The following is a 25,938-nucleotide window of genomic DNA, read 5'->3' on the forward strand; positions in this document are numbered from 1 at the left end:
ACACACACACATATACACACACACACACAGTGGTACCTCGCAAGACGAATGCCCTGCAAGACGAATTTTTCGCAAGATGAATGCGTCTTGCGATCTGATGGTGACTCGCAAGACGAATTCGTTTTGTGAAAAATTCGTCTTGTGAATCGCGGTTTCCCATAGGAATGCATTGAAATTTAATTAATATGTTCCTTTTTAAAAAAAATAAAATAACCTTTATTGAATTTAAAATAATTATAAAACAAAACAGTCAACTAAAATTCCAACAAAAAATACACAACAAAAAAATATACAAATAAACAATCATAAACATTCAAATAAAACTTATCCTATCTTCTGCCATATTTATTGGTCTAGCTTCTACATCTTCATTTCAATATCCATATTCATATCATCTTATCCCGATTGACTTCTCTTTAATTAATGCGTTCCTATGGGCAAAAAAAGAATTTTCAATGCATTCCTATGGGAAACCGCGATTCGCAAGACAAAGTTTTCGCAAAACGAATTGACTCACGGAACGAATTAAATTCGTCTTGCGAGGCACCACTGTGTATATATATATATATATTGCATTGCAGTGGATATTGCAGGCTTCTAAACAAGATGGTAAAATGTACAGCTTATTTTTTCTGAAACCATTTGCAGAGCTGTTACTGCTGAGGTCTGTACACCTTTAAAAGTCACTAATCGCTGTCTTTCAATCTGTCCCCCGGCACAGAGACTTCTTTCTACGGCTGTAGATAGCTCTTCGGAGTGATTTACACAAAACTTGGGAGGCTATATTCTTTATCCGTCTGAACGCCAGGAACCCAAAACACTCAGCTGCCTTTCCTTTTCCACAGCACTGCATCACCTTGTCGTCACGGGGAGATAACCGTTTACAAGGGATAGCGGGTAAAATTTTGGCTTTGCACAGCAGCTGTTGTGCCTCATCAAGCACGGCTCTGTATGCAGTGAAAGCATAATATAAGCTGAATGTCTCAATACAATCTGCATTAGGACTAAAAATAATACTGCCAGAAGAACTCCGGAGGTGTCCAGGCTGAACGATGGGGGTGGAGACGCTCCTTCAGGTATACAGGGCAGAGGCCGTTTAGGGCTTTAAAGATCAGCTTGTGTGGATAACAGGAAAGACCAAAGGACAGATAATTCAACAATAGATCTGTGAGCACTTAGAAACGGACACTGTGATTACTAAGAGCCCCTTGCCAGCATGACCAATGCTCAGGGATAGCGGATGCAAGAGTCCAGCAACTTCTGCAGGGCCACAACTACCCCGTCCCTAGCTTTGTGGCTTCTCCTGTCTCTTCTCTAACTGGTCTTTCTGTTCTCGCTTTTTAATAAGAATAATATATACCCCTCCCATCCGGCCGGGCCTCCCCAGCCTGTTCCCCCTCTGATCTTTCCCTCAAGTCGTCCTCCTGGTTCCTGATTCTCAATCTGGAGCCTCCCCTCAGCTAAACTGCCTGTGCTCCCTAGAATAGAATCATAGAGTTGGAAGAGACCACAAGGGCCATCCAGTCCAACCCCCTGCCAAGCAGGAAACACCATCAAACCATACCTCCGCTTAAAGACCTCCAAAGAAGGAGACTCCACCACACTCCTTGGCAGCAAATTCCACTGCCAAACAGCTCTTGCTGTCAGGAAGTTCTTCCTAATGTTTAGGTGGAATCTTCTTTCTTGTAGTTTGAATCCATTGCTCTGTGTCCGCTTCTCTGGAGCAGCAGAAAACAACCTTTCTCCCTCCTCTATATGAAATCCTTTTATATATTTGAACATGGCTATCATATCACCCCTTAACCTTCTCTTCTCCAGGCTAAACATACCCAGCTCCCTAAGCCGTTCCTCATAAGGCATCGTTTCCAGGCCTTTGAACATTTTGGTTGCCCTCTTCTGGACACGTTCCAGCTTGTCAGTATCCTCCTTGAACTGAGGTGCCCAGAACTGGACACAGTACTCCAGGTGAGGTCTGACCAGAGCGGAATACAGTGGTACTATTACTTCCCTTGATCTAGATGCTATACTCCTATTGATGCAGCCCAGAATTGCATTGGCTTTTTTGCTGCTGCATCACACTGCATCACATCCTAATTTTTTTACACAGTGAAAACCGTTCTTCCTTTTTCATAAAAAAATTCCTTCAGTAGCACCTTAAAGACCAACTAAGTTTATATTTTGGTATGAGCTTTCGTGTGCATGCACACTTCTTCAGATACCTGAACAGGGCTGCCTTCAGATGTCTCCTAAAAGTCTGGTAGTTGTTTTCCTTTTTGACATCTGTTGGGAGGGCGTTCCACAGGGCAGGTGCCACCACCGAGAAAACTAAAAATAAAATAAAAAATTCCATCTATAAAAAACCCCTTAGCCTACAAATTTCCCTAAAATTTCCCTTCTGAAGAAATTCTGAAAAATTTCCCTTCTGAAAAATTTCCCTTCTGAAGAAGTGTGCATGCACACGAAAGCTCATACCAAAATATAAACTTAGTTGGTCTTTAAGGTGCTACTGAAGGAATTTTTTTATTTTGCTTCGACTCAGACCAACACGGCTACCTACCTGTAACTTCCTTTTTCATGTGTGCCAAAAAGCTACTCCTGAAACAGCACTCAACCAAACTGATAGTTTGCCCTTCCTTCACAGGGTCTGGACAGGCAGCAAATCTTCTGACTTCATTCCCTTAGTAGTCAGAACTCAGAATGCTAATGAACCAGCTCAGCCAATCAGTGCCAGAGGCTGCCCTGATGTAAGAGCAATGCAGTATGAACAGCCCTATTATTCTGGCCCCTTTGCAGAGTCTCTTCCCCCCCCCCCCCGATCCAATGGGAATGAACAACTTGGCTGCAAAGCAGGTGCTTCATGGCTGAGTGTGAGTGGAAATCCAGGTGCTCTGAATACAGTGGAATTTGAAAAGCAAGGAAAGCTACTTTGTTCAACAAATCTGGTTTCCTTTTGAGAATTAACACTGCTTTGTGTACAGCTGCAATTTTATTTCTAAGTTGTGTCTCTATTACTCTTTGCAACTGGAAACACAATAAAAATATAACAGGGAAAGAAAGTACACGTATTTGGAAACAGGACTAATGCAAATGCTAATGGCAAAGTCACACAATCTCACCCTCATCCTATGCACGGTGTAATCGTATGCATGTTTACTCTGAAGGAGGACACTCAGTGTGTCCATTGGGGCTTTGGAAGAGAGAAGAAATTAGTTCAAACCACACTTTTTAAATGATCTGACCTAATTCATCCCTTCTGGACTTAAATGCATACCAGAGCGCTGGCCGCTGGCCGTGGATCCCAGGGAATTGTCAACCAGGGGAGCATAGCTGCCAAGTTATCCCTTTTTTAAAGGGATTTTCCCTTATGCTGAATAGGCTTCCTCGCGAGAAAAGGGAAAACTTGGCAGCTATGCAGGGGAGGGAGGGGGGCTTTAAGGGAATAAGGGAATTAGGTTAATAATGAGGGTGATAAGATTTAGAAATGGGATTATTTTTTAGGGAAATTTGTAGGCTAAGGGGTTTTTTATAGATGGAATTTTTTTTTAGTTTTAGTTTTCTCGGTGGTGGCACCTGCCCTGTGGAACGCCCTCCCAACAGATGTCAAAAAGGAAAACAACTACCAGACTTTTAGGAGACATCTGAAGGCTGCCCTGTTCAGGGAGGCTTTTAATGTTTAATAGATTATTGTGTGTTTTTTTCTGTTGGAAGCCACCCAGAGTGGCTGGGGAGACCCGGCCAGATGGGCAGGGTATAAATAATAAATTATTATTATTATTATTATTATTATTATTATTATTATTATTATTATATTATTATTATTATTATTATTATTATTTTGTAAGGGATTTTAGGATTTAAGAGTATTAAATTATGTGAAGATTTAGAAAGTATTATTAGATGAGTATGTTATATGGTGAAAACTGTTGAAGCTGGGTATAAAATGGACTCAGGAAGGGTGGGACGGGGAAGTTGAAGTCATGATAATGATATATAGACGGATTGAAGTTATTTTTTCTCCCCCCCCTTTTTTTCTTTTGTGGTTTTTTGTATTTTTTCTTTCTTCCCTTTTTCTTTTTTTTGCATGGTATAGATTTTTTTCTAAATTTTAGATTATGTTGTTATGATAAGTGTTTCAAGTTGAAAATCTCCAATAAAAATTATTTTTTTAAATAAAAAAATGCTTACCAGAGCACATCTATGGACGCCTCTGATTTTTTAAAATGCAGTTTTGGTTTGTTTGTTTTGACCTATCCATTCTTAAGGAAATCAGCCCTGAGTGCTCCCTGGAAGGACAGATCGTGAAGCTGAGGCTCCAATACTTTGGCCACCTCATGAGAAGAGAAGAATCCTTGGAAAAGACCCTGATGTTGGGAAAGATTGAGGGCACTAGGAGAAGGGGACGACAGAGGACAAGATGGTTGGACAGTGTTCTCGAAGCTACGAACATGAGTTTGACCAAACTACGGGAGGCAGTGCAAGACAGGAGTGCCTGGCGTGCTATGGTCCATGGGGTCACGAAGAGTCGGACACGACTAAACGACTAAACAACAACAAAATGCATATTTTAGGGGGGAACGGGTATTGGAAAGCATACCAGAAAAAAATGAGATTTTTAGAGGAAGTAGGTGCCTAAAATGCATACAGTTTAAAATGTGAATCTTTTCATGCTTAAAAAAAAATCCACAAAAGACAAGAGCTATTAATGAGCGTGTTCAAAACTTGACATGAATCCATCAATCCATTACTCTCCAGTAAATGTGGATAAGATGCCCACGTTGGAGGCCCTTTGAAATCCATTGGCTTACAGTGCAGACACACACACACACACACACACACACACACACTGCTTGCATTGGACAGGGCATTGTTGGGGGGAGGGCGCATAACACAAGCCATTCACAGTGTTTGCTCTAGGAGAGAAACTCTGCACCTCTCCTCTATTTAGAGCAGGGAGGAGGGCAGGTGTCTAATCCCAGCATCCAATGAAATGTGGACATGTTTGAAGTGGGCATGTTCAATGTAGGAGAGGCTGAGACAGTACAAACAGCAACTGAGCAGGAAGAACAAATAGTCTCTCCTACATTTGCGGATTTTTGATGGGATATTTGGTGAGACCTTTCACAGGTGCCATAGAGGTAAAAGGTGTTTTCTGCTGCTCCAGAGAAGCGGACACGGAGCAATGGATTCAAGCTACAAGAAAGAAGATTCCACCTAAACATTAGGAAGAACTTCCTGACAGTAAGAGCTGTTTGGCAGTGGAATTTGCTACCAAATTGATCCATTAAAAACCTCCCGATACAGGGTTGCTTTCGAATGTCTTCTAAAAGTTGTGTAATTCTTTATCTCTTTGACATTTGAAGGGAGGGCGTTCCGCATGGAGGGCGCCACTACCAAGAAGGCCCTCTACACAACTATCCAGGTCATTACAAACTAATTAATGGAAACATGCAGTTAAAAACCATCCAACTAACCGAGTAATTATAAAACCACAAATGAGTCCCGTAAAGGAGCAACCACGGAAGAGGCCCAGTTGTTCAGGTCTTCAAAACCAAAGACGGTTGGAGCAGGACCTCATCTGCTAGGCTAAGAGTACGAGGAAGTTAATATGGGGGCTTCACCTCCCGTGTGAATTCTCTGATGCCGAATAAGATTTGTGCTCTGGCTGAAGCTCTTCCCACACGCTAAGCATTTATATGGCTTCTGCCCCGTGTGAATCCTTTGATGCTTAACAAGGCCTGATTGGTCGCAAAAGGTCTTGCTGCAGTCCGAGCATTTATATGGTCTCTCTCCCGTGTGGATTCTCTGATGTGACGTAAGGTGCGTACTCTGACTGAAACTTTTCCCGCACTCCAAGCATTTATACGGCCTTTCCCCTGTGTGAATTGTCTTGTGGTTAATAAGGCCAGACTGATTACAAAACCCCTTCCCACAGTCGGAACACTTGTACGGTTTCTCCCCGGTATGGATTCTCTGATGTGATGTAAGGCTCGTACTGTGGCGGAAGCTCTTTTCACACTCGGCGCATTTGTACGGTTTCTCGCCTGTGTGAATTCTCTGGTGTTGAATAAGGCTAGTGCTCTGGTTGAAGCTCTTGCTGCAGTGCGAACAGCTGTATGGCCTCTCCCCTGTGTGGATGCGTTGATGTGACGTGAGATGTGTGCTCTGACTGAAGCTCTTTCCACATTCCAAGCATTTATACGGCTTCACCCCCAAGTGGAGCACCTGATATTCCGTGACGCTTCTGTGCTGGCTGAAGCTCTTCCCAAACTTTAAGCCTTTGTTGGTTTTCTCCCCGGTGTGGATTCTCCAATGTGCACTGAGGCACTTGCTCCTCCTCTTCTCTGCTTGTTGTTCTTCTTGAACTACAATTTCATGGAAGTCTCCGTCCTGGCAAGGAATTGCTTTATCTCCACCCTTCTCCACGTGGATTCCCTCTGGCCTCTTCGATCCATCTTGATTCCAGAAGTTCTCTTTCAATGCCTCCTGCTGGCCTGCTTCTGAGGAGGTCCTGCAAGGTTCACTTTCACCTTCGCTCTCCCATACACCACCATCTGAAATGAAGAAAGAAACCTGATAAAAGCCATGAATGAATCCTTCAAAACCAGTAATCAATCAATCAATCAATCAATCAATCAATCAATCACAGACCTCCTGCTTAATAATACTCATAGAAAAGGAACATTCTTTCATATGTGGTGGACTTGCAAAAAGTTAAAACAGTATTGAGAAATGATACATAATGAAATGAAAAAAAATGTTTAAAAGTACCCCCCCCTCCAAAAAACCAGAGCCCTTTATGTTGGGAATAATTCAGACTGAAATTCCCAGGGCAGCCTCTGGCACTGATTGGCTGATTGGCTGAGCTGGTTCATAAGCATTCTGAGTTCTATTCAGAGTGGACACATTTAAACAAATGGGTTCATACGGGCTGCAGAGCAGCAGAGGATCGCATTCCACCAAATCTCCATCAGGATGCCACTTTAAACAGCCATAACTTCCCCCAAAGGATTCTGGGAGCTGTAGTCAGTTACGGGTGCTGAGAGTTGTTAGGCAACCCTCTCTTCCTCAGAGAGTTACAATTCCCAGAGTTCCTTTTTCGTGTGTGTATATAATTTTATTAAGTTTTCTGTTTTACAATTGAAATACTCATTTTACATCCTTAAGATATCAATGATTTCCCTTCTTCTCTTTCCATGGTTCATTTTACATACCATAAATCCCTGCATCTTTTACAAAAACTATACCATTCAGTATTCCATTGTTGCATCCGTCGAAGCTTATTTACACTGTTGAATTTATCTTAACGCTGCCAGCGTTTTCAGCTGTACGCAGTTATTTCCCATATATTCAATAAACGTTTTCCAATCTTCTCTAAACATATGTTCTTCTTGTTCTCTTATTCTATGTTAAGGCTGCGAGTTGTGCATATATTCCATCATTTTAAGTTGCCATTCTTCTTTAGTTGGGACCTCGCTCGTTTTCCATTTCTGGGCTAACCAAACACGGGCCGCAGTTGTTGCCTACATAAATAACCTTTCCTGAGGCCTGGGAATTTCAGTCTGAAAATTCCCAGAGTTCCTTGTGAAGAGGGGTGGATGGTCAAACCACTCTGGGAATTGGAAGAGAGGCCAGGGGCGTACCCAGGATCAAAACTAGGGGAGGGGGCAAGAGAGGGGGAGAGAGAGGGAAGGAAGGAGGGAGGGAGGGAAGAGAGAGAAGGAAGGAAGGGGTGGGTGGGTGAGAGAGAGAGGGAAGGAAGGAAGGAAGGAAGGAAGGAAGGAAGGAAGGAAGGAAGGAAGGAAGAGGTGAGAGAGAGAAGGGAGGGAGGGAGAGAGAGAGAAAAAGGAAGAAAGAAAGAGGGGGGAAGGAAGGATAGAAGGAAGGATGGGGCTCCTGTCCGCCGTCCACCCCAGCTCAGGCTGCTCCTCCCCCCTCCTACGTTCCTGTCGCTGGCTGCAGCCACGGAGGGGGCAAAAACTGCCCGATTTCAGACTGCTTCTCGTCCTCCCCACGTTCCAGTTGCTGGCTGTAGCCGCGGAGGGGGTGAAAACAGCCCAATTTCCATAACTCGCAGCAACTTTTCCCCTTCAGTTTTCGGAGGGAAAAAGTGCGGGTTATGGTCCGTAAAATATGGTAATTTTTTTGTTTCGGGGGGGGAGCTGCCCCCCCTGCCCCTCACTGGGCACGCCCATGGATGGGGCTATAGGCTATGGAGACAGAAAAGCAGAGAGTAGCTTCCACAAGTCAGCCCAGCAGGGAATGTCAAACTATCCAAGGCACACATGGAAAACCCTCCTCTCCTTACCCAGCAGGTCCTCCTCGTCCTCTTCCTGCTTGGCCCCTGCATGCGGCTGCTTCTCCCCGGCCTCAGGTGGCGCCTGGCCAGAAATGGAAGAACCTGCAGCTGCCACCACCACCTCCTCCTTCTCCTCAAAGACCACCTGCAACAAACAGAGCATCTCTCTTGCATTATCTCCCGCTTAGGACTACTGCGATGCGTTCTACGTGAGGCTACCTCTGAAGGTGACCTGGAAACTACAACTAATCCAGAATGCGGCAGCTAGACTGGTGACTGGGAGCAGCCGCCGAGACCACATAACACTGGTCTTGAAAGACCTACATTGGCTCCCAGTACGTTTCCGAGCACAATTCAAAGTGTTGGTGCTGACCTTTAAAGCCCTAAACGGCCTTGGCCCAGTATACCTGAAGGAGCATCTCCACCCCCATCGTTCTGCCCCGACACTGAGGTCCAGCGCTAAGGGCCTTCTGGGGGTTCCCTCACTGCGAGAAGCAAAGCTACAGGGAACCAGGCAGAGGGCCTTCTTGGTAGTGGCACCCACCCTGTGGATCAGGTCCCATCAGATGTTAAAGAGAGAATTAACTTCCTGATATTTAGAAGACATCTGAAGGCAGCCCTGTTCAGGGAAGTTTTTAAAGTGTGCCATTTTAATGTATTTTAAATCTTTGTTGGAAGCCGCCCAGAGGGGAAACCCAGCCAGATGAGCGGGGTACAAATAATAAATTATAATATTATTATTATTAGGGTTAGTATCAGAAGCAAACGTTTGCTTGCGTCCTCCACCCTGCCCTTAGTGACCTCATTGCGTTGCAGAGGGGAGGAATCAGGACTCAGTTTCATTAAGGCATGTTTGGGCGCAAGACGGACCGTGCAACAAAATGTCGCCGCTCAGGAGCGCTCCTCTTCAGGATGCCAAACAGGCCCTTTTCCAGCCATACCGTTCAATCCCGTCCCCAGGTTCCCTGCCCTACTGCCAATCAGCATTCTGCACCCACTGAGCACGCTTAGTCTTCTTGGGACTGGTTTTCTCCACTTCTCCACTACTGCAAAACTAGAGGTTCCTCTGCAGCCCACCTGCCCATAGTAGAATGTTAGAGCTGGAAGGGACACCAAGGGTCATCTAGTCCAACCCCGTGCAATATAGGAATCCTGCCCACAGCCATCCTTGGGTGGGCTCAAACCACCAACTTTCTGTTCAATAGTCAGATACACTGACCAAACCTTATGAGGAACAGTTGAAGGAGAAGGGTATGTTTAGCCTGGAAAAGAGGAGGCCGAGAGGAGAGGAGACATGAGAGCCATCTTCAAAGATCTCAAGGGCTGTCACATGGAAGAGGGAGCATGCTTGTCTTCTGCTCTGGAAGGTAGGACTCGAACCCATGGCTTCAAGCTCCAAGAAAGGAGATTTCGACTAAACATTAGGAAGAGCTTTCTGACAGTAAGAGCTGTTTGGACAGTGGAACAGTCTCCCTCGGGAGATTGTGGACTCTCCTTCCTTGGAGGTTGGATGGCCATCTGTCGGATGCTTTAGCTGAGATTCCTGCATTGCAGGGGGTTGGACTTAATGACCCTTGGGGGTCCCTTCCAACTCTATAATTCTATATGATTTCAATGACCCCCTGATACTTTTTCTTCTGTGTGGATGGTAACTACATAAGGTTTTTCCTGAGTCGGGTTGGCTGCTAGCATGTAGGACTGTAAGGGGGATTCCTTCTGCGGCCAGCTTTGTTGCTAAGTCAGAGATTGGACAGCATGAAGCCCTAAAGAGAGCCTGGATCAGGCCAAAGGCCTGCCTAGTCGAACATTCTGCTCTCACAGTGGCCAAGGAAATGCCCCAGGGGGAAGCCCACAAGCCGGACTAGGCCAGGCCACCGACATTGACACTAACCACAGCGAAGTGGTCCCACCTGGCTTTCCAGATTGACCCGAGTCTCCCGCTGCCTCGACAGGAAACCTTCTGCCAGGGCCACCGCCTGGGAGCAGGTCTCCGGGCCCCGATCCCTGACCCAGCTCTGGATCTCCGCTGGCAGGATGGCCAGGAGCTGCTCCAGGATCAGCAGCTCCAGGATCTGCTCCTTTGAGTGCCTCTCCACTTTCAGCCACCCCTGGCAGAGCTCCTGGAGATGGCTGTAGGCGCTGCTGGGCCCCTCGGCCTCCTGGTAGCAGAAATCCCTGAAGTGCTGGCGCAGCTTCTCCCTCCTCAGGGAGTCCCCTCTCAATATGGCTGCCTTCACTTTCCCATAATCCTCTCTGGCGTCCAGCCTCTCAAAGGCCCACTCGGCTTCTCCCCTGAGGGCCGGCAGGAGTCGGGCCGCCCACTCTTCCCTGGGCCACCGGCAGGCTTGGGCCACTTGCTCAAAGGAAGCCAGGAAGCCCTTGGCGTCGTCCCAGGGGGTGGGCTCCTCCGGCAACTGGGGGGCTCCCCATTCCGAGTGAGGGGACTCCACCGTCCTCAAAAACTCCTGCCACTGGGCTTCCCAGCAATGGGCCAAGCCCTCTTCTGATTCCTCCTTCACGCGATGTGGGGTCCCCCTTTCTAGGAATCCCTCGGCGTTCCCCGGATGCCTGGCTTTGGGGAATTCACTCTGTGTCCCCAAATCCATCCTGGGTTTGCGGCCTCCAGCGTTCAAGAGGGCATGAGCGGCTTTTCCTGTTCCCTCCAGTTCCTCTCTTTCACCCCAGGCTGCAGGATATTCCTCCTCCGTCTTCATCCCTGGGCAAATGTGCACTGTGGAAAATTACAGAAGAAACCACAGTGAGCAAGGCGCGGGGGGGGGGGGTGGAACCTCACTTTCGGTCTGAAAAGGAGAGAGAAAGAAATTGACAGAGGTGAGCAGTCAGCCTCTCATAAGGCTGGAATAAATGATCTCTCCCTATTTTTCTTTTCTTTCTTTTCTGAGAAATCTAACTATGTGGGAAGCAGGGGCATAGGAAGATAGGGGTGGTGGGGGCGGCAGGCTCCAAGGCGCACCATCGCGGGCGCCCGCCCCTCCCCAAAAATGTGCGCCCTGCCCCCAGAATGTGTGCCACGCCCCCCGGGAGGCGCGCTCCATCCCCGGAACGCGTGCCACGCCCCTCCAGGAGGCGCACTATGCCCCTGGGAGATGTGTTACGGCCCTCCGGGAAGTGAGCCTCGCCCCCAGAACGAGTGCCAGCCCCGCCCCCGGTTGCCGGAGCATGAAGCTCTGCCACTGGTGGGAAGATTGTGGTCAGCTGCAGGAAAGAATGGGGCACATGCACCTTTGTGTAGAAGCTACAAGCTGCCATGCATCCTCACTGTTACTGCATTAATACTGGCTGGAAGTGGATGGGAAATGCTAGAAAGAAAGAAAGAAAGAAAGAAAGAAAGAGAGGGAGTGAGGGAGGAAGGGAGGGAGGGAGGAAGGAAGGAAGGAAGGGGCCGGCCGGCCAAGGAAAGGCTGTAATTCAGTTGTAGAGATCTGCCTTGCACTCAGAAGGTCTCAAGTTCCAATCCCCCATGGCAGTGGTACTCAAACTTTTTCCCTTTGGGACACACTTTGAGAATAAAAATTTGCTCATGCCACACCAGAATTTTTTTTTATTGATTGGAGAACAAAAAGAAACAACTCTTAGCAGTGCTTGATTTAAAACACGTAACACAACTACCGGTACTTTATAACACGATCATGGGACATACGGAAAGTATAAAACAGGGGTTGCCAACTCCCAAGAGACTGTGATCTACCCTCTTTTTTGGGGTTCAAAGTTGTTGAGCTTTTTTTAGGAAGGAGGAAGGCCCATTTTGAGGGGGTTCGGGTCAAAGTTGTTGAGTTTTTCAGGGAGGAGGTAGAAGTTTGAGCTTTTTTTTAGGGGAGCCACAGTTGTTCAGCTTCTTTGGGGAGAGCCAATGATCTACCAGTGATCTACTGCAGACATTCAGTGATACCAGTAGATACCAGTATCACTGGTATCTACTGGTATCACTGTAGATACTACATACCAGTAGATCACGATCTACCTGTTGGATAAAACAATGCAGCTATGTAAGAACACCAGTCACTCCCAAAATATAATTCTAAACGAGCCTCTTACATATGCACCTTAAGTACATATACAAACTCACCGAGAGGTGTGAGCTTGCTTTTGCCGGATAATCTCATTTACATTGGTCCGATTTGAAGCAAACAAACTCTCATCAACACAAATGAAATGTCCAAATGTTTCTTTGATTGTCCTGTAATCTTCCCACCTGACTTACCATCCTTTCCTATCATGCCTTTGAGAACCTACTTCATGGTATCTCCATGTAGGGCTGGAGAAAAGACCGAAGCCACTGCCAGCCAGTGTAAACAATACTGGGCAAATGAGACTCTTAATCTCAAAGTTATGGGTTCGAGCCCCACAATGGGCTAAAGATTCCTGCATTGCAGGGGCTTTGACTGGAAGACCCTCGTGGTACGATTCTACGAACTGGGCTGACTCAATATAATAACAACAATTCTATTACGTATATGCCACCCATCTGATTTGGGTTGCCTCAGCCATTCTGGGCAGCTCCTGACAAAATATTAAAAACAAAATCAGACATTATAAGCTTCCCTTATACAGGACTGTCTTTTCTATATAGCATGCCCCCCCCCCCGAAATTTCTCCAGTGAAAATAAAAAGCAGGACATTCCGAGAGCAAATCAGAAACTGTTTATACCCCAGATGGGCGGGGTATAAATAATAAATTATTATTATTATTATTATTATTATTATTATTATTATTATTATTATTAGTTTCCCCTTTTCTCGCAAGGAAGCCTATTCAACATAAGGGAATTTCTCTTTAAAAAAGGGGAGAATTTGACAGCTATGGGTCTGATATAGGCAGCAGCTTCCTATGGCTGAACTGGGGGGTGCGGGCACTGCCCCCCATTATCCCCAACTGAACCAGCCCCCCAACACTGCATTTATGCAAAGCTCTTGCTGGATCTGGAAGGGGCTGAGTGGGGATAATCCTGTGTGTGGTGGTGGGGATCTGAAGGAGCTTCTCTCTCCCCTCCCCCTCCTCATTTTCTACCCCTCCTGCTGCTTTGCCCCCCTTCCCTTCCAGATGACCCTCAATGCCCCCTTCCCAGTCCTTTGCCTGCCACCCCCCCCCCCAGCTCCCATCATTGATTCACCTCCTTGGCTGGGCCTTTCTGCAGCTTCTGCCTTTTTTCTCCAGTCTTCCTGCAGAGGCAAAGCAAGGCAATCCAAGGCAAGGCAATTCACCCGCTCCCCCTTTTCCCCCACTACAGGAAAAAGCGGCAGCTGCTAATCCCTTTCCATCCCTCTCTCCTGACCTCTCTAGGAAGCGCGAGGAAAAACTCCTTCAGCTTAACCCTTTCGGGGCATTGCTGTCTTAAAAATAACAAAGCAAAAACTTAGTTGGTCTTTAAGGTGCTACTGAAGGAATTTTTTTATTTTACTTCGACCCAGACCAACACGGCTACCTACCTGTAAGCAAAACCAGGACATCTCCGATTTGGATTTAAAATGTCAAAAAAACAAACAAACCCTGGTGTGAATATGAAAAAAAAGCCCGGTGCCTTTGGGGGCATGAGGGAGAGTTCACCTGGTTGTTTAAAGAATCATAGATTTGTAGAACTGGAAGGGATACCTAAGGATCATTCTGTAGTAGGTGATTAATAAACTGGCAAACAAAGAAACGAGCAAGAAAGCAAATAATATAATTATATAGCATATAAATTCGATTTAAAAAAAATTTAAAACAGTTTAACTTGTTTGCAGTGCTTTTTTATTTTATTTTTAAAAACAAAAATTGTGTTATTTGACTTTTTAAATACTGGTATATATTGCGTGTTGTTAGTTGTGTTCTGCTTGCACTGCAGGCATCCCCAAACTTCGGCCCTCCAGATGTTTTGGACTACAATTCCCATCTTCCCCGACCACTGGTCTTGTTAGCTAGGGATCATGGGAGTTGTAAGCCAAAACATCTGGAGGGCCGCAGTTTGGGGATGCCTACACTACTAGAGCAACACATCCACTGAAAGAAAGAAAAAGAAAACTCGGATTATTCATGGTTTGGAAAGTAACGGGGGTGGGGGTGGGGTTAAAAGTGGGACAATGAACGGGAAAATGGGGAAGAACCCTGCAAGCAAATCGGAGCGTAGGCTGTATAACTGCTCTAGAAGTGAATCAGAATGAAGCTCCAGTAAGCACGGGACACAATGTGCATTGAGTGGGGAATCGCAGAATTGTAGAATTGGAAGGGACCCCAAAGGTTGTAGCAGGGGCTCAAAAAGGGCCACAATTAAGGTGATGATGTAAATCCTTATAAATCTTGGAATATGCTTACATTAGAAGAGTTATGGTAACCTGTCCTGATACTTTAAAGAAACTGATGATTCAGCAAGAACCCGTTCCTACTGGGATAGAAGGTCAGCTAATACGTCAATCACAAAGAAGCAATTCATAAACTAGAACATAAATTGTTACATCTACACGTAACACAGGTTCCCATGCATGCAAACTAACAATATGTAACAGATCGCGGTGAGAATCAAAGTTTAGTTAGGGATGCTTATTGCGCATGCGTATTAAATATTAAATGAGGTAATGATGAATATTAAATATACAATGATGTATCTGAAGAAGTGTGCAGGCACACGAAAGCTCATACCAAAATAAAAACTTAGTTGGTCTTTAAGGTGCTACTGAAGGAATTTTTTTATAATGATGTAATGATTTATGTGATTGGTTAAATCGAAATCCTTTGTCTGAAATGTTATAAATTCCTCTGCCCCACGTTGGGCGGGGGTTGCAGTTTTGCGCAAAGATTCGACTGTAACCTTATTGCCTTGCAATAAACAAATGGACTCCTAACTCCTCTTGTCTCTGAGTTTTATTGGCCTAACTCAGAAGATAAGCCATTTTTTGGCTTGCAACAGGGTCATCCAGTCCAACCCCCTGCAATGTAGGAATCTCAGCTAAAGCATCCATGACAGATGGCCCTCCAAACTCTGCTTGTAAATCTCCAAGGAAGGAGCGTCCACAACCTCCCGAGGGAGATCATTCCACTGCTGAACAGCTCTTACTGTCAGAAAGTTCTTCCTAGTGCTTAGTCAGAATCTCCTTTCTTGTAACTTGAAGCCATGGGTTCGAGTCCTTCGCTCCAGAGCAGGAGAAAACAAGCCTCCACCATCTTCCACGTGACAGCCCTTGAGATCTTTGAAGATGGCTATCATATCTCCTCCCTGTCTCCTCTTCTCCAGGCTAAACATACCCAACGCCCTCAAGCGTTCCATAGTATAATGCTTATCATGTCTGCTTTACACACAGCACGTCTTGGGTTCGAGCCCCAGTGGAACCACTAAAGTGTGCTTTTTTTTTTTTGCCTGCGGGGTTGCTCAGTCGGTAAAGCATGAGACTCTTAATCTCAGGGTCATGGGTCCCAGCCCCAAGTTGGGCAAAAAGATTTTTGCGTTGCAGAGGGTTGGACTAAATGACCAGAGCTGCAGCCAAGTCTAACCACTACATAAGGTTCATGGCAGCAAATCAGGACTGATACCCCATATGTTTTCTGCCTCCTCATTTTATGTAGAATTAGCTAATCCCATATGGGGTTTGACAGGCATATGTCAAGAATGCTTTGATGGTGTTTCCTGCTTGGCAGGGGGTTGGGTACTGGATGGCCCTTGTGGTCTCTTCCAACTCTATGATTCTATGAATCCAAGGGCTCTAATTGGAGTAGGCTTTCCCTCTCCCTTTTATATCATTGTTGCTGGCATCCGCCCGTCTCAATAGACAATGGAGTGCGTCAACGGGGGTGAAGTCAAACCACTGCTTAGCAGAACGCGGCCTCGTTGATGTGGTCCAAATGAAAGCAGAGCAAAATGTGTGGCACCTGTGTAGGGTTTACTCCTTAGCCTTTTCTTCTCCTGAAGATAACCCACAAGGCAGCGGAGAATTAGGATCAGAGTTTTTCTTCTCCTAGATGGGCTATCTTCCCAGATGGACGAGCCCCACCTGCCCCTTTTACATTAGAATAATTATCACCCGTATATTCCGGCGTATAAGACGACACCCAACTTTTCCAGTTAAAACGTAGAGTTTGGGATATACTCGCCATATAAGAAATACGACCCGGCACATAAGACGACACCTTACTTTTGAGAATATTTTCCTGGGTTAAAAAGTAGTCTTATACACAGGAATACACAGTGTATTTTAGGCTACGTCTCTGAAAATTATTGTTCCCACCTCGTTTAGTTTATCCTGCCATTTTCCTTCCACAGTCATCTTGTATTTTGGCTCCATTCCTACTATGCGGTTAAAGCACCGTGACGACACTTTTAACAGTCATGGCTTCCCTGCAAAGAATTCTGGGATCTGTCGTTTGCTGAGAGTTGAGGAGGAAACCCGCCCCCCCCCCCGTGTGCTACAATTCCCAGAGTGGTTTAACAACCAACCCTCTCTTTTCAGGGAACTCTGGGAATTGTAGCTCTGTAAGTTGTTACGGGTTCTCCAGACAGCTCTCAGAACCCGTAACAAACTACAGTTCCCATGATTCCTTGGGGGAAGCCATGGTGATGGAGGAAGTGGCACCATGGCACCTTAAATGTATGGTGGGAATGTGGCCTAAGTTGCTGTCCGAAGTTCCCTGCCCCAGATCTTGAGGCAGAGCCAGCCTACGCACCTGATAATGAAGTCGAGTTAAGGAATTTAGTCGAGAATTAAGGAATTAAGGAAGTCGAGAATTAAGGAATGCAAACCTTTCTGAAGCCGCCCTGAACACGAACAATTTGTGAAAGGGATAGAACCACAAGTTCTTTTGTGAACTCGGATTAGGGTTGCCGTCTGGTGGGAGAACCGGCAAAATGTGTGGGAATTCAAGGTTGGTTGTCTAAAAAAAAGCTGGAGAAGTTTCCTACGGTAAATATAAAAATGTCGAGAACTTTTAGTTTCTCCCCCCCCCCCAAAAAAAGATCAAGAACTTTTGTGTCTTGAATTTCACTTCTAGAAATGTGGCAACCCTCACTTGGATACAATTTTACAGTGGTACCTCGGGTTAAGAACTTAATTCGTTTCGGAGGTCCGTTCTTAACCTGAAACTGTTCTTAACCTGAAGCACCACTTTAGCTAATGGGGCCTCCTGCTGCCGCCGTGCTGCCGGAGCACAATTTCTGTTCTCATCCTGAAGCAAAGTTCTTTACCTGAGGTACTATTTCTGGGTTAGCGGAGTTTGTAACCTGAAGCGTTTGTAACCTGAAGTGTCTGTAACCAGAGGTGCCACTGTAGTTTGAAACAAACAGAAGAAACTAGAGCACGAACGCTTATTCAAAACCACCGATTTTTAATTCCTCCCCCTCCCTTCGTTAATATTAAAACATGTTAACATGTTCCACAATGTTAATGTGGAATTGATAGTCCAATGGGAAAAGCAAGAGGGTCGGTGCCTTGGAATGAGCCATTTGAGGAGAGAGCCTGGGGTGGGAGAGATCAGGAAGGGATCATCTTCCTTCTCAGCGATGGTCTCTACCAGGGACGGAGGTGGCTGTAGTCTGTTTCATGAGAGACAGGAGGAGGGGGGCACTTCGTTGGTCTCTCCCCACCTTCTCAGGAGACAAAGTCAGCTGCATCATGAGACCCCTGATTTCAAGGACCACCAACTGGTCAACTGTTGAGGCGAGGGAAAGAGAAATAAATAACCGAGACGACAGGAAAGAAGAGGGTTAAGATAAAATTCGTTCCGCAAGACTTTAGCAGTCACCAAGGTAATGTTCACAACCACACACTATGGTACCACTTTAAACAGTCATGGCTTCCCCCAACGGATTCTGGGAGCTGCAGTTTCCTTATAGGTGCTGAGAGTCGTAAGGAGAGACCCCTATTCCCCTCACAGAGCTACAATTCCCAAAGTTCCCTGCAAAAAGTAACAATACTTATTGGCTTATCTCTCATGACTGTTGTCAGGACGACTAGTTAAATATCATTAAGCCTACTAAGTAGTTTTTTAAAGCTCTAAATTACAGCTCCGAATTACTGTTCTGCCTCACACAGATGATGTGAAGCTGACAAGCTTGCTAAAAGAAAGGGGGCAAAATATAAAATAAAGAATAGAATAGAATAGAAAATAAGCGTTACAACTTACTGGCCTCTGAGGGTTGATGTCTGCTATGTAATAGTAAGCACATTAAGGAATTAAAAAAGGTCCAAATTATATAAATAACAATAATTACTGGCCTACCCCTCAGTGTTGTTGTCAGCCTTACTAGTTAAGCAACATTGAGTGCTAAAAAAAGACTAGACAGTTCTGCCCGGACACTGAGGTCCAGCGCCGAGGGCCTTCTGGCGGTTCCCTTGCTACGAGAAGCCAAGTTACAGGGAACCAGGCAGAGGGCCTTCTCAGTAGTGGCACCACCCTGTGGAATGCCCTCCCACCAGAGGTCAAAGAGAACAACAATTACCAGACCTTTAGAAGGCATCTTAAGGCAGCCCTGTTTAGGGAAGCTTTTAATGTTTGATGGATTTCTGTATTTTATTATTTTGTTGGAAGCTGCCCAGAATGGCTGGGGTGGGTGGGGTATAAATAAATAAATAAATAAATAAATAAATAAATAAATAAATAATAACTATTATATTATAGTGAATGCTGTTCCGTTATTCTTACATGGGCCACTCGAGTTCCCAACGGTGCCCCTCCTGGTTGTGGCGCTTGGCTACTGGTTCATAGGACCTCACAGAAGGCTTGTTTTTCCTCGATTCCGGGTGCCCCCCTCGTCCATTAGCAGGAGGGGCCTTGTAACTCATTGTCGTCCTCGTCGTCTTCCTCACATCTCTCCAGCTCACGCCTCCGGGCTCGGTAAGAAGCTGAAAGGGGACAGAGGGAGAAGAACGTTTCACTGCGGACCGTGACCTCTCGCGGACACCTCACTGGGATACAGGGGCTGGGCCCTTGCCACGGCCCCCATTATGAAGAGCCAAGCGGGGAACCACGAGAAAACGTGACCACCGGAATGGAGTGCTCTGGTTGTGGTGTTCAGCCAGCCACACCTTCCTTCAGTACTCCAGGATCTGTGTTGCTGTGATCACTAGGCCTGGCCTCTGGAGCTGATTGTTTCTTTGAATAAAGAGTTAACATCACGGACGCCGGCTGCTGGCACCCTCCCCTGACATAACGCTTCCACTTACCTGGCAGGTGTCGGTCCTTGAAGGCGGGGCGTCCCGCTGCGTCCCACACGGCCCGCATCCGGTTGAAATACGGGGGGGTGACCGCAGGCTTCTCCCTCCCTTCCGCGGCAGGCCGCCCGGCTGCAAAAAAGTCCGTCTTCAGCTGTTTCCACTTCGATCGGAGCTGGTCGATGTTCCTGACGAAGCCCTGGGCCTGGAGCTGGTCCCTGATCCTCTCCCAGTGCTGGTGCCCCCTTTGGGAGCTGCTGCTCATCAGGAGGGCCAGGGCGGGGCTGGCTTTGATGCTGCTCAGCAAGGCCACAACTTCCTTCCCTTCCCACCGCTGTCCACGGATGCGGTGGGGAGCCATCTTGTGGAGGACGGGGGGTTGGCCGGTGCCGGGGGAGCCCATGTGCTGGGCGCCAGAGAAATGCAGGCGCTTGTAGGGCTTCTCCCCGGCATGGGTCCTTTGATGGACGAGGAGCTTTGCACTGCAAAGGAAGTACTTCCCGCAGACTTGGCATTTTACCGGCTTCACCCCCATCCGAGTTCTCGCCGGGAGGATGGCGTTCCGGCCATAAGAACCACAGGCGGTCCGTTTCCGGTTGGTGTCGATTCCTACCGGGACTGCAGCCGGGGTTTCTGTGGGGGTCAGGCAACCCAACCCCTCGACTTCCTCTGCCACCAGCTTCTCCTGATGGCCCTCTGTTCTTCCCTGGCATGCTGAGACATTTTCTTGCGCACAACGCTCGGAAAAGCTTTCCTCAGTTTTCCACACCGATGTCCCGTGCGGACACTCTGCCTCAGAATCTTCCGCCTCGTATTCTTCCCCGTTGCAGATGGCCACCCAACCTTTGGCCGCTGGAGAAAGGAGGAGAGAATCCTAAATACACCCAGAGTTTTGAGAGAAACGAGACTTGGAAACAGAGTTATTTGACAGAGGGGGGAAAGCACGTCCTTTTCAAAGACCTTGGGTACAACTTTATACAGTCATACCTTGGTTGACAAACGCCTTGGAACTCGTACGTTTCGGGCTCCTGAACGATCAAAAACCGGAAGTGAGTGTTCCAGTTTTCGAATGATTTTCGGAAGCCGAACATCCGGCGCAGCTTCCGATTGGCTTCAGGAGCTTCCTGCAGCCAATCAGAAGCCGCACTTTGGTTTCCGAACATTTTGGAAGTCGAAGGGACTTCTCGAATGGATTTTGTTCGACTTCCAAGGTATGACTGTATATTTAACAAGGTGATCCATTTCATTACAGGTCAGTCAGTATGACTCTCTAGCCACTATTATGCTTACACTGATGATGATGATGATGATAATAATAATAATAATAATAATTTGCTTTCTCCCCATACCCAGCAGGCCAGCTTCTCCGTCGTCATCTTCCTGCTTGGTGTCGATGCAGAGAAGCCTCTGCTTGTTCAGGGACGGACCCTGGCCTTCCTCGGAGGAACTCCCAGCCACCTCATCAAACGCCACCTGAAAGAGCAGAGAGGAACCCTGTCAAGGCGGAGCTGAGATCTGCTCAGAAGATGATTTTGGTCTGAGCAAGTCCCTCAGTTCTCACCAGCAAATTCATACACGAGATAAATCCATATAATTCAGGGATGGTAGGGGACCTGCTGTCCTCATCCCGTTGTTCTGGGACTGCAATTCCCATCGTTCCCTCAGCATTGGGCATGGGAGTTAAAGCTCAAAAGTAGCTGGAGGGAACCAGAGGTTGGGAGACAAGAAGGATGGACAGCGACTAAAGGTAAAGGGAAAGGGGCCCCTGACCATCAGGTCCAGTCGTGTCCGACTCTGGGGTTGCGGCGCTCATCTCGCTCTATAGGCCGAGGGAGCCGGCGTTTGTCCGCAGACAGCTTCCGGGTCATGTGGCCAGCATGACAAAGCCGCTTCTGGCGAACCAGAGCAGCGCACGGAAACACCGTTTACCTTCCCGCTGGAGCGGTCCCTATTTATCTACTTGCACTTTGATGTGCTTTCGAACTGCTAGGTGGGCAGGAGCTGGGACCGAGCAACAGGAGCTCACCCCATTGCAGGGATTCGAACCGCCGACCTTCTGATCAGCAAGCCCTAGACTCTGTGCTTTAACCCACAGCGCCACCAGTTACAAAAAATGTATAGGGCAAGTTCAAATATCTGCTGGAAATGTAAAGAAAAAGAAGGTATCTTGTATCATATGTGATGGACGTGTAAGGTAGTAAAAGCATTCTGGGAGATAATATATAATGAAATATATATAAGACCAATTGCAGTCCAGCCAATCACCCATTCCCCCCACCCTTCTGAGTAATACCCCTCTCCACCCTCTCACTAAATATAAGGTTCTGGTGGCTTCTGTTTCAGTGAATCTAAAGAAGTGTGCATGCACAAGAAATCTCATACCAATGACAAACTTAGTTGGTCTCTAAGGTGCTACTGGAAGGAATTATTTAATTTTGTTTCGACTATAGATAATATGGTTTAATATATAAATTGGAGTATGGATGAATATGCAGTTGTAGATGTTTAAAATGAGACCCCATGGAGGCGATGGGGGGAAATCCCACGATTTGGATAATCTCTTTATATAGATATGTTGTTTTTTACTTTTTCTTTATCTGTATTTTGTATTTGTAAAATGATTTTTAAAAAACCGATTCCCCATATGGGACAGCTGCATACTCTTGCATTGCAGGAGGGTTGGACTAGAGGATCCTCAGGGTCCCTTCCAACTGCACAGTTGATTCTTTGAACTTAATTTTTCTTTCTCTCTTTTAATACCTTTTCTGTCTCTTTCTCTTTACCTTTCTCTCTCTTTCCCATCCCCTCTTCTCTCTATGTTTTTATCTTATTTAGATTAACGCTTTAGTCTGGATTTTTAAAAAATGTATTTCATACTAAGCTTTGTATGTCTCTTTATAAACCCTAGTAAAATGTATTATTTAAAAAAAGAAGGCAAAGGCGGCCATATGGCCTCACCTGGCTTTCTTGCCTCTGGGCCACTTCCTGCCTCAGAAGGAAGTCCTCAGCCAGGGCCACCGCCTGGGAGCAAGTCTCTGGGCCGCACTCCCTCACCCAGCTCTGGATGTGGACTGGCAGGATGGTCAGGAACTGCTCCAGGATCAGCAGCTCCAGGATCTGCTCCTTGGAGTGCCTTTTGAATTTCAGCCACTGGCAGCAGAGTTCCTGGAGCCGGACGTACGCCCCTCTCGGCCCCTCGGCCTCCTGGTAGCAGAAGCGCCGGAAATGCTGGCGGATCTTCTCCCGGCTCATGGCGTCCCCTCGCAAGATGGCCGCCTTCACTTTCCCATAATCCTCTCTGTCTCGAGCCTGGAGCCTGAGGAAGGCCCGCTCGGCTTCCCCGCTGAGGGCCGGCAGGAGTCGGGCCACCCACTCCTCCCGGGGCCACTGGCAGGCTTGGGCCACCTGCTCGAAGGAGGCCAGGAAACCCTTGGCGTCGTCCCACGGCGAGGACGTCTCTGGAAAGGCTGGGGTGCCCCAGTCCGGATGAGGAGACTCCACCGTCTTCAGGAACTCCTGCCACTGGACTTCCCAGAGCTCAAGGGAGCTCTCGCTTGGCTCTTGCTTGATCTGATCCCCCGGCATCCGTCTCAGGAATTCTCGGATGTTCCCAGCTTGGAGGACGTGAGGGGCCTTCGCCTCTCCCGATGTTGGTCCTGTGGGGGTCTGATCCCCCCTTTTCATATTTGAGAGCGTTCACGGAAGAGGGAACAAAAACCGAGCGGGAAATTCCAGAATTAATTCCGGTGATCTACGGAGGCGCAAGAGCTTCCGGCTGAGGAGAAAGAGGGGGAAAGGTCATGAGAGAGAAGAAGCACAAATAAAGGACGGACACCAAACTGGGAGGGGTAGCTAATGCCGCAGAAGACAGAATCAGAATTCACAATGAGCTTAACAGATTGGAGAACTGGGCCCAAGCTAAGAAAATGAATTTCAATGGGGATAAATGTAAGGTTGTCCTCTTAGACAGGAAGAACTACCATGTTTTCCCGAAAATAAGACACTGTCTTGTATTTCCCCCCCTCAAGAAGACACACTCTGGCTTATTTTCAGGGGGTGTCTTATTTTTAATTATGCGCCCAGCCTCGCCTCTTCCTTGGCGCCCTCCAGAATAGCACCTATCACTATGTTTTATTTTTGGGGTATGGCTTATATTGCGCAAATGCTTAGAAATCCTGTTACAGCTTATTTTGTGGGTATGTCTTATTTTGGGGGAAACAGGGTAGATGCACAAATATAGGATGAGGGGACACCTGGCTTACTAGCAGCACATGCAAAAAGGATCTAGGGGTCTTGATGGACCAAAGCTTAACATGTGATGCAGCAGCAAAAATCAAACAAACGCCCATGCTATTCTAAGCTGCATTAACAAAAGTCTAGTGTCCAGATCAACGGAAGTCTTAGTCTCACTCTATTCTGCCTTGGTCTGACTACACCTGGAATACTGTGTCCAGTTCTGGGCACCACAATTTACGAAGGACATTGACAAGCTGGAACGTGACCAAGATGATCAAGGGTTTGGAAACTAAGCCTTATGAGGAACGGTTGAAGGAGCTGGGTATGTTTAGCCTGGAAAAGAGGAGATAGGATAGCCATCATCAAATATCTCAGGGGCTGTCCCATGGAAGATGGAGCAAGCTTGTTTTCTCCTGCTGCGGAGGGTAGGATCCGAACCCATGGCTTCATGTTGCAAGAAAGGAGATTCCGACTAAACATCAGGAAAAACTTTCTGACTGTAAACAGCTGTTTGACAGTGGAACAGACTCCAAAGGGAGGTGGTGGACTCTCCTTCCTTGCGAGGATTTTAAGCCGAGGTTGGAGGGCCATTTGTCATGAATGCTTTCGCTGAGATTCCTGCATTGCAGGGGGTTGGACTAGATGACCCTGGGGACCCCTTCCAGCTCTACAATTCTGATTCTATGCCCTGTATAAGGCAGCTTCTCTTGGAGAGAGACCACCACCTTCCAATACACCCCAGTGATTTTGCTGTGTGCGTTTCTATATCAGAAGAAGGCATCGCCAGATAGGCAACTTTAGCAGGAATTTACGCTTTATACACACAGAAAAAGAGGGAACGAATTAACGTTTGCAAAAGGTCTTCCCTCCCAAAAGAAGAGCAGAGTTCGACCCTCCAGAGGTCACCAGGCAGCCTTTGCAACCGGCCAAAGCGGAGAAACAGGGGAAAGCGATGGGAGATCTTATAAAATCTTGATCTTGCAAATCCCTCCACCCAATACCTTTTCCAGGCTGGATCTTGCTCTCCTCTCTTGTTTTCTGCACCAAAAGGAAATTCAAAAACCCATCTCAGGACTATCCCAGGGAGCTGGGAGGACTCTCCTTCCTCATTGCCTCTCTAGGAAGCCAATATCTCTTCGCTTTTAACCCTTTGGGGTTGACTTTCCCCTCCACCAACCAGGAAAGTGAGAGGTGTAACCTGCCTGGTTTGGGAGGGAGGGAGAGAAGGGATTGAAACATGGAAAGCAGGAGGCGGGGGAGGGCAGATTTTCATTCATTCATTCTTAGCACGGCAGCGGCTCATTAACACATTAGCTGCCACCAGCCTGGCAACCTTTGTTCCTAGCGGGACACGATTGGAAGAGATTCAACCGGTGAAGCTTCCCCACTTCCTCCTGAATCGCGGCTTCCAAAGGCAGAGGAACCTGCCTGCCGCGTGTGCCTTTTCCCTTTTTAATGGGATCGTCTAATTACTTATTTCAGTTACGGCTGCTTATATTTTAATGAAATTGATGTATTGTGGAGTTTGAGTATGCATGCTATGTTTTAGCAGGATTGCTTTCTTGTGCTGTTATAATTGTGGGCGCTTACATGCTAAGGTTTATAGGGGGTTGCCTTATTGTCTATTTAAATTATTGTGGATCTTTATATCTGGATGATTAACTGGGATTGTTTCATTCCGTGTTTTAATTAGGGATGCTTGTGGTTTAATGTTGCATAAATGTTTATAGCTGTAAAAAGCATGAAAGCCTACTTTGGCATTATGAGGTAAATATTGATTGATTGGCATCTGCCTGTCTCGGAAAACAATGGAGAAGTGTGTCTTTGGGGGTGAAGTCAAACTGTTGGAAGCTCGCAGTGCCTGCTGTGGCTGCAGAGACCAATGCAGGAGAGACATGTTTTGTTGCAGCCGGGGAAGGCGTCCGGTTGTGCTGCTCCAGATTCACCATGGTGTTTCCTCTTCTCTGCACTTCTCCCAGTGGTCATTTCTCCTCTGGTCACTGCTGTGGATTTGCAGGGGAGTGCAGAGATAAGAAAAAAGTGGGGTGGGTGGGTGAGGGACAAGGGCGTACCCACCACGGGGCAAGTTAGGGCAGCTGCCCTACTCTAGAAGCAGGGCTGGTGGGCAGAGGCGGAGCACAGCCCGGCAGAGCGCGAGTTCGCCATTCCCGCCGCGCCGCGACGCACCCTCCCTCCAGCTCCCCGGCGCGCCCTCAGGCAAGGCCAAGCGCGGCGGGGAACCAGGGAGCGCGGCGCAGTGGGCGGGAACGCCG

At 47.1% G+C, this 25,938-nt stretch overlaps 1 protein-coding gene across 1 annotated transcript; it reads right to left on the reverse strand.

The window, feature by feature from the left end:
- Positions 1-2,973: 2,973 nt before the first annotated feature.
- On the reverse strand, positions 2,974-24,846 carry LOC118080258 (uncharacterized). The gene is made up of 9 exons (XM_088662493.1): positions 24,667-24,846; positions 22,388-23,204; positions 20,779-20,902; positions 19,442-20,281; positions 19,049-19,120; positions 17,790-17,927; positions 10,207-11,036; positions 8,306-8,441; positions 2,974-6,551 (listed from the first exon to the last, which is right to left on the reverse strand). The coding sequence occupies exons 2-9, from the start codon at positions 23,111-23,113 to the stop codon at positions 5,584-5,586; spliced, it is 3,834 nt and encodes a 1,277-aa protein (XP_088518619.1). The 5' UTR covers positions 23,114-23,204; positions 24,667-24,846; the 3' UTR covers positions 2,974-5,583.
- Between the last annotated feature and the right edge of the window lie 1,092 nt (positions 24,847-25,938).

The sequence above is a fragment of the Zootoca vivipara genome, chromosome 2 (assembly GCF_965207765.1).
Source record: "Zootoca vivipara chromosome 2, rZooViv2.hap1.1, whole genome shotgun sequence".
Lineage (NCBI taxonomy): Eukaryota > Metazoa > Chordata > Lepidosauria > Squamata > Lacertidae > Zootoca > Zootoca vivipara.